At 43.2% G+C, this 9193-nt stretch overlaps 2 protein-coding genes across 9 annotated transcripts in view; both read left to right on the top strand.

Moving 5' to 3' along the window:
- Positions 1-6189: 6189 nt before the first annotated feature.
- LOC128852013 (uncharacterized protein C10orf95-like) lies at positions 6190-6909 on the top strand. The gene has a single exon (XM_054065048.1). The coding sequence runs from the start codon at positions 6190-6192 to the stop codon at positions 6907-6909; it is 720 nt and encodes a 239-aa protein (XP_053921023.1).
- CLOCK (clock circadian regulator) overlaps positions 6268-9193 on the top strand; it is a 61997-nt gene continuing 59071 nt past the window's right edge. For 4 of the 8 annotated variants that reach the window (XM_054064526.1, XM_054064519.1, XM_054064521.1 and 1 more), the window contains exon 1: positions 6268-6436. The gene's annotated coding sequence lies outside the window, so the exon portion shown is untranslated. Of the gene's footprint in view, positions 6437-6590; positions 6755-9193 lie in introns of those variants that run through there. The other 4 variants (XM_054064523.1, XM_054064524.1, XM_054064520.1 and 1 more) reach the window with 2 other exon arrangements.

Here is a 9193-nt window from a genome sequence, read left to right as displayed (position 1 = left end):
TTTTTTAGCTATTAAGGACACAGAAGCAGTATGATTCTCATTCAGAAGAAGACTTAACTATGTGATTTACATTCTTCGAGAATCAGGATCCATTTGTAAACTTGGGTGTTTTTGATGTAGAATTAAAGAAATTCCACTCAAAAGAACAAGTTTGCCTCACAATTTCCCTAGCTTCTCTATTTTTTTTCACACCAGGAATGTGTTAAAATAGGATGTTTAGGTTGTAATTATGCTGAAAGTAACTAACCACTCAGTGTAGCAGTGTCATTTTTTTAAACATTGTATTGGCTGGTCAGGGTTTGGACTGACCTCAGTATTGCTCCTCCTGCCTCAGCAAGCTTCCATGAGCAGCTGAACTTCAGAAGGTAGCTGGAAAAACAGATGGCCTTGAAGGTGAAAGAAGCTCTTCCTCTTGTTTTCGCCCTGAAGTTTGTGGTTTCTCAGATAGAACTAATGCAATCACCAGGATCCAGTTTGTATGACCCCAGATCAAAACTAACATGTGGCCTTCTGCCACAAACACTTATCATATTGTGTTTTGACGTATTAAATTAGGTTATTTCTTTGTATAAGTTTTTTCCCCCACTGCCTTATACTGCATGACCGGCAGCTTCCGCTCAGGCATTGGGATGGTCACAGCTGAAGAGCAAGGCAGAGAAACAGGGCTGCCTTCCTCTGCTGCACCCAGCACCAAACCAGCGCCTGAAGCAGCCAAGACCGAAAGTGCCCCAAGATGATAATGATTTGTTTTCTATTTTAAATATTTTTACTTGGTTCTTTTAAAAAGCATTCTGAATTAAACATACAGCAGAGTTAGGGATAAATATTATGGCATGTAACATGTATGGATAACTCATTTCAATAATTTCATAAAGGAACCAGTCAAAATAAGCAAGATTCACATTTTGAAAAAATGGTATTGATCTACTCCCGCACTGTATTTTCAAGTATAGTTATAGTTAAATAAACTTCCTATTTCTCTCTGTCTTACCTGCAGTTAAGCCAAAGTTGACCAGTTTCTGAAATTAGGACATCTCTTTATGTTATTAATTCCATGTCTGTGTAATATTTTCAGACATCTAAAACGTTTGCAGCCACTCTGAAGAACAAAAGCTGACTAATTTTTTTGTTTGTTGTTTGTAGTGAAACCATATGAAACAATGAACCTTGAGGAAATGAAGGAAGCTGAAGATGACTTTGATGAAGCTGATAGGAAAGATATTGAAATGTGTATCTTAAACTGGAATATATGAGTAATATTTTTGAAGAAAAAAGTCTACAAAATACAAAGAATTTATGTAAATATGTAGTAAGAATATTGGATAAGCATAGGTATTTCACAATTTCACCATTAAGATAACTTACTGAGATGAAGTTGGGTTGTCACAAGGATGGCTCTATTTTTTGTTGTTGAGATGGAGTTTGGTCTTTAATAAAAGTCCTTTTCCTCTTCAGTGAGAATTTATTGCAATTATGAGAATAAATTGTCATTTGTTTTTACAGAGCTTGAATGGAAACAAGCAGAAGTTGGAGCATTAGAAACTGTTGAGCATTAGAAACTGTCTTAGAAGAAAACCCCAAAAAGGATATTATGAATATGATGAAACTGCCAGTGCAAAATATTCCTGTTCACGAAGACACCAACTCAAAAAGCAGTGATGTGATGAAACCATCTATTACTTGAGAAAAATTTAATGCAGATCATCTGTTCTGACACAGATCACTTCAAGTATATTTTTTTAACTCCTTTGGTAAGCCTGCAACAATTAAAAAAACCCAAAACAACAAAGACCTTTTGTTTCCCTTGTACGTGTTTTGGTTTTGATTTGTGGAAGAAAAGTTAATGAAAGCCATACTTAACCTTTGGATACATAGAGATGGCTGTCATTGACACGAAGAGCCTGGATTCTGTTTCATACAAACTCCACTTAAATGGAATGGGAAGCGGGAGGGCATTAGCTGGCGGGTTCTAATCCATACTGTCTTCCTCCTTTTATCCAGCACGGGTGCAAGATACTCCTTCCATCTTCACTGAAATTAATATAGTGGAACTCTGTTCTAAGTACCTGCTCAGCTCACCCACTGAAATGCTGACCCAAAGACAATGATGCGTATAGCAATACAAAAATCAGGATTTGGACCCAAAGCCATTGACTAATAGTTCCATTTGTTTGACAGGTGTCCAAGAATTTTCTCCAGTGTAAAGAATAATCTTCCCACTATGATACTGACAGTTGAATCAGTTGTTCCTTCCTAACAAAAATGAGTATAACCTTACTTTACAGTACAATAGTAGATAACCAAAACTACAAGAGTGAATGAAGACACTGCGCTCCTGATTCAGCATTTTTATTTATTATGAGTAGTGAATCAATCTGTATAATATTAATGTTTGGGGGTTTATTATGTCACTGGAAAAATAATCTCCACATAAAAATAAAGATTTAACCATATACAGTTGGCATGGTTTAAAGCATCAGTATGCAGAAAGAAAAACAAAACAGTTCATATAACACTTGGCCCATAGATACCAAAGAACAAAAAAATTAGCAATTTTTCTCATCCAGCAGGATACAGCTGAGCTATCAGTCAATGTGTACTTGTAGGCATCACTCCTAGAAACTTATTTTGCAGATTCAAAGAGATAACCAGTAGATGCATTTCAGAGATAATGGCTTATCTGCCAATTCAAACTAGGAAGCTAATTAGTAGTTTTACATGTAAATAGGTCATCAGTGACTTCAGGTAGGATGCCACAGTCATGTCAGGTGAATATCAATGTTGACTGCTCCAAAAAGGAGTACTGCCACCTGCTTCCTCTCAGCAGTGAACCTCCTTTCTGCTGCTGCTGCAGCAGCCGCGAGGTACACAAACACAATACACAACTGTACAAGTGCTAATGTTGTCACATTGGAAGTAATAGGAATGCTAGATAAGGCAGGAAAGGGCCAAATTTCCCCTTTGGTGACACTTACTTTGTCCAAGTGACCACACAACTATAAACACAGCCATCAGACACGATAGTAACAGCAAGATCCAAAGGTATCTCCAGCATAAAAGCAGATGCTTCTGGTTCTTGAGTCAGTTACACCATTTGCAAGACAAGTGTCTAGGAATGAATATTAATAAACCTTGCTTTACAAGGATTATGTACCTTGTGACAGTCCTTCAAGTCAGCAACTTTGTTAAATCCACTCATTTTAGTATCCTGGTGTGATATAAAATTTAGTTCCAAAATCAGCTTCCTCAAACAGATTCTCTTTTGTATATGCCAGCAAGGATCAAAAAGGAACATTCTGAGCAGATGAGTGTTCTGTGACTGTGAAGTCATATGCACAAGATAGACATGACAGTTCTGTAGGAGATGGCTATAGTCAACAAAAGCACACTCGAAATTTCTGAATTTCTGGCCCAATCTAGTTCCATCACGCAACAATTCACAAAAGATTCAGTGCTTATTATTTGGCAATGTCTGAAAATCATGTTGGCTCTCACATAACCTTTATGAGTGAAACAAACTATCATCACACAAGGGAGCTAACTCCCATTGACAATAAGAGCCAGAAAAACAGTATTTCTAGGTGGAAAATAGTTTCATAAAACCACCATATCATTTCTAAGCCTTCTGTCCTGTTCCTTCAGGGACTTTCAAATGAATACTTTCAAAAGAGAAGCAGCATTAAAAAAAATGGCTTTGGTTAGGCCCTAACTTCGACACAGAATGCAAACTTGTGTCATCTCCACAGCCGTGTTGCCTAATTTGATCTTGTCAAATTTGGAACGCAAGATGTACAAGCCAAATTACAAGATCAATTTTCTCCTGCAGCATTGCAGTAGGCAGGCGTTGCCCTCCCGTACGTGCTAGGATAGTATAATATCTCTAATTCATTTTCCTGAAGAATTGCTACCCATTACTCAAGAACTTATGGCAAATTTGATATGTACCACTTGATGCTCTTTTAGGCCCTCTGGTTTGCAGGCCATATTTTAGTTCTTGTAAACTAAACATATTTGTTGAAATAATTCCTGCATTTTTCCCAGATTTTCCATTCCTGCTGTATCCTATTATCTTTAGTACATTTCATCACAGGAACATTATACTTTGCATAAGTAAAGAAATTATTAGTTTTGTTTATATCACATTTTCCTCAACTGAAAGCCACAGTATATGAATCAGTGAGTAATAGGTGTTTTTACTACAGCTTTTTAAAATTCATCCAGCAGAAAAAACGAGCTCACGGTTAGCTCTTCAGCGGCATTACTGCTAAAGAGGTTCCTATCCCTATGATGCCTTTGCATAAGACTTTGGTCACAAGGTGAATCCAATGGGGAAACTGACATACCTGAAAAGTAATCCAGAAAGAAAAATCCATGTGATTTTGCAGCCAAGTTCCTTAATATATTCCAGACACAAACACTAAATAAATATCTGTAGGCACACATTTACAATTACACTTTTATATATATATGCTTTTAGACACTGTTTAGGAGATCAACTGAAAAACAAACATCCTTCTAACGGAGAAAGACAACTGGGAACATTTACATGCTATTACCACTGAGCAATGTTTTATTTTACAGAAAACAGTTCACTGTTATGTTCTGCTCCATGCAGAACAGGTCTATGCTAACATAACAACCGCACATTTAAGCATAATCCAGTCTTGCAGTAGGCAATATGACTGGACTTCATTGCAGTTGTATGTAAAGACTGTGCAGTATCAAGTAATCATCTCTAATTAACTCTGATACACAATGGTGTTAATATTTGTTAGCTGGGCTGTTTTATAACTTTCTCTGCAAAGTCAACGATACAGGCACATCTTGCTGTTTTTATAAGCTTTATCAGCACACAAACACAAGAATGCTAATATTTGTTATCAGAAATAGTCCTGCTATTACAGCTGTGTATTCCTGTGCTGAAATTATACATTTTCTGAACAAATCCACACCTCATCACTTTGTAGCTAGCCTAAAAAAAATGCAACTCCATCCAGAACACTTCAGTTTACCTTATTCACAATTACTCTTTTACCTTGCAGCAACAAAACCCCTCCCAGATTCTAAAGATTGGCAAATGGGAAGAATGGACTTAAATTGTTTCTTTTCAGACAGAAAGCAGGAAACTTCCTTGCTGTGAGCCTCCCACGAGCTTGGTGGTCCAGAAATCCCTCAGACCCCAAGAGCCCATACCAGCACTGCACAAAGCAAACTGCACAAACCGTCCAACATTAGTGTAGTGCTAAGAAGTTACGAGGTGTTGCGAATTTAAACTCAGCCAGAGCAATTTCGTATTTTTAAAGTCAGGTAAGAGTGTTTCATAAAACTGGTAGTAAAAGGATTGCACAAAGACAAAAGGACCGAGACGGCCAAGTGTGCTCTCTGTCACCCCGTTAAGTTTTACTGGTTTACCCCCACCGACAAAGGAAATCGCCGCCTCCGCCGGGAGGGGTTGCTGGAATCCCCGAAGAACCTGCGGTGGCACATCTACTCCCAGGGAGCGCCCGGGATGCTGCTGATTCCCTCCGGGAATGCCGCATACCCGGATACCGCGGGGAGCGCCTCCGTTTTCACCGGAGCCCTTTCTAAAGCCCCGCAACAGCCGCCGCGAGAGCCCCGCAGCCGCCCCGCAGCAGCCCCGAAAGCCCCAATGCCCCGCGGCAGCCGCCGCGAAGCCCTGAAAGATCCACAAGCCCCGCAGCCGCCCCGAGAGCCCCTAAAGCCCCGCAGACACGAAAGCCCCGCAACAGCCCCGCAGCCGCTCCCGAAAGCCCTGCAACAGCTCCGCAGCCGCCCCGACGCCCCGCAACCCCAAAAGCCGCGCAGACTCCGTGCCACGCAGCCCCGAAAGCCTCGATGTCCCGCAGCCGCCCCCGAAGCCTCACAGCCGCCCCGAAAGCCCCTCAGCCCCCCCGCAGCAGCCCCCCAGCATTGCACGGCACCACCCCCCGGTGCCCGTTCCCCCGCCCCGCCCCAGCTCTCTCCGCGCTCCGCTCTCCCAGACACCGCCCCACAGCAGCTCCGCCTCCTCCCTTTCCCCCTCCGCGCGGGCGGAGCGGGGTGATCCGAGGCGAGGCGACCCGAGGTCACAGGGAGGCGCGGAGCGCACTGCGCTTGCGTGCAAGGGGAGGGAGGAGAGCGGTCTGAGGGGCGGGGCATCGCCTTCTTTCGGGGCGCCGCGCGTTGCGCATGCGCAATGGCACTTCCCCCTGCGCGCGGGGTGGGGGAGCCGGGGTGCAGTGCGCACGGGCGCACGCGCGGTGGCGCCGCGACTGCCGGTGCGGGGAAGGGAGGAGGTGGCGGCGCAGGCGCGGGGGGGACGCGCGGGCCCGGCCGCTGGTGCCGCCGCTGCCGCCGCGGGAGGAGCAGCAGCAGGAGGAGGCGGCTCCGAGCCGGCGGGGGGCGCCGGGAGAGGCCGGGCGGGCAACGGGGCCCGGTAAGGAAAATGCGGCGCGGCTGCGGGTCCGTCGGGCCCGGTTGAGGTGTGGGGGGGCGCCGTTAAAGTTTGACAGAGCGGGAGGGGCCCGGGAGCGTCACGGCCGCCCTTGGGCAGCGCGGGCGGGGCGGGGGCGCTCGCGGGGCAGCGCCGGGCCCGGTGACCCACTTTGCCACCGCGGCTGGAGCCCGGCCCGCCTGGCTCCCGGCCACCCCCGGGCCCGGCCGCGCTGCCCCGGGCCGGGAAGGGCGCTCGGAGCCGGCTCGCGCCCTTCCAGGGCTCGTTTGGTCTCCTTCCCCCCCATCATTTATCACTGCGGTGAGTATGAGCTCGTGGACGAAGAGCTCTCGGCAGCCTCCGGGCCTCTCCCGGCTCCCACGCGTTCTGGACACCGGGGAGACCCTCGCTCCACGCCTGCGGGTGTGAAACGCAGCCACCGAAGGGCTGGGAATCATAGGCTTACAGAATCATAGAATTATGCAGTTATAGAATCATAGAATAGTTTGGGCTGGAAGGAACCTTAAAGATCACCTAGTACCACCCTCCAAATCCACGGCGCTTTAGTTCTGTGTCTCTCTTAATATAGATTCAGGTGTTGGGTTGACTTCACTTTCAAATTCTTGGTGCTTCAGGCCTGGGTATAAAAGCGAAACATTTTGGTTTTCGTGAGAAGGAGTGCTTGTGCGCGAATCAAACGCGTTTGCAGTGAGATTTTTGTCAGCCTGTTGTTTTCGTGTGCGTGTTAGAAGCTGACCTACTAAGAGGCACGAGGAAAGTCAGATATAGTTCTAGCCGGCATATGAAGTGGTACGTAGGGGCGGAGTGGCTGATCACAGATTCTGATCCTCTAAATCCTTGAAATTTAAGTATATTTTGTGATGACATAGTTGGACAACCGTTGCTTTTGGTGGCGGTGTTGTCTTAAGCGGGCCTGTCTGTGCCTTGCTGCTAGTTCTCCCTGCTTTGCTATCTGCCTCACAGCCATTCATGGAACCCTGTCCCGTAGCTGGGTTGGGGAAATGATCTAGGTTAAAATTAACTATCCTTTTTTATTTCTTTTTTAATGTGGTTTTGTTTAACCTAGATAATTTATCCAGGTGACAGATGTGCCAGAAGGCAAGAGGATTGTTTAAGGAAATACTCTAGTGAAACAAGTGCTTGAGGAATACACCTCACTTGTGGTAACGCTGGGAGAATGTAATGCGAGCAGTTGTAGTTGTTCCACACTGTTCAGTTGTACAGGAATAAAATTGATTTTGTCTGTGGATATCTGTGGAGTTTTGGTCTGTTGTTTAAAATTGGACAGTATTTAGTTGTCATAATAGAACAATTCTACTTGACAGAGCAAGTAACTGCAGATTTTTTTTTTTTTAAAGTAAACTTGATTTTCATGGGTGTCCACTTAAGGTGCTTTCTCAAAAATGTTATGGGTGCTGCTTTCAGATTACCAAAAAATTACACAGTTGAGTTAGTTTTTTTTTTGATCAAATATGGATGCTAGTGTTTCTAAGGTCTGAGAATTCTATTGGTAAGGCAAGAGTTAGTGCTTCTTCAGAAACGGTCTAAAACAGGAAAAAAAAACTTCATGGGTTGATATTTAATAGTTCAAGATATCATTCAACCGTGTCTTGTCTTTTATTTCTTCCGCTTCATGTTCTTGCATAGTAAAAGTTTAATGCTTATAGGTAAAATAAAAGGACATGAGGAAAGCAAAGAATATTTTCTTTATTAATGCTCTAAGGACCCCATAAACTCTCTGTTATGGCTAGTTTTACTCTTTTTGTACTCAGCAAAAACTGAGTGGTAAACAGTTTACATTTAATTTGTAGTATTCGTTAATTATCTTGATAGTATAGAATTTCGCTGAGGTCATGAATTTTCATGGATGGATTGCTTTAAAGAGATTTGAGCTTTTGCTGTTATTTTATCCCTATTCTAAATTTGGGCAAAAAGCTGGAGATACAAGTTAATGGTACAGATATCGACCCCATGTGTTCTTTATATGAAATGCTTTTATCAACTTGAAAAGTTGTGAAGCTTTTACTAACTTGTGTTGAAAATAGTCGTCAATCAAAAATGCAGTGTTCTTCTGCGGGTAATTTTGTAATTTGAAAACTGCTTCAAATTTAGTGCACCCCTTCAGCAGAGATGTATAAAGCATCACAACTTCAGCCCAATTTTATAGCTTGAAGAACATGGATAGTTCTCCTCTTAGAATAGAAAATTAGTACCCTAATACAGTTTTTAATATAAACACACAGTATAATTAGGAAAAAGTGGAATTACAGCTAAGATGCCTTCTTTTTCATCACATTGTAATGAGTTCGTTTTTCTTGAGGGGAACACTTTGGTACATGTTTGAAGTGAAGAAAAGCACGTTTTGGTGTTTCAGCCTTTTTAAAGTACTAGTTTCTGTATGAACGTGAGAAATTGTAAAGGCCAGATGATAAAACCGATCTAGAAATATTTCCAAGGATAAATGGTGTTGGTGGGTAGTTGTGTAGCAAAGACAGTAGTAGTTGTTCTTACTATTCTTAACTTCTATTTATATATTTAGCAAAGTGTTTTTAAACTTCCTATGCTAATTGAACTTGTTTACCTTGTACAAAGCGATACTGGCACCACTGAAGGGATGGCACCAGAAGAGGGGAGGGTCACCAGGCTGCTGTGAGAGCCGTAGCTGGTTTAAGGTAGCTTTATGCCTGGAAGGGAAAAAATGTATCTGTGAAACTGCAGACAGACTGTGGCAAACCCATT

The sequence above is a fragment of the Cuculus canorus genome, chromosome 4 (genome assembly GCF_017976375.1).
Source record: "Cuculus canorus isolate bCucCan1 chromosome 4, bCucCan1.pri, whole genome shotgun sequence".
In the NCBI taxonomy this organism is placed as follows: Eukaryota; Metazoa; Chordata; class Aves; order Cuculiformes; family Cuculidae; genus Cuculus; species Cuculus canorus.
Note: the sequence above shows the minus strand (reverse complement) of the source record. Positions and strands in the feature narration are given on the sequence as shown.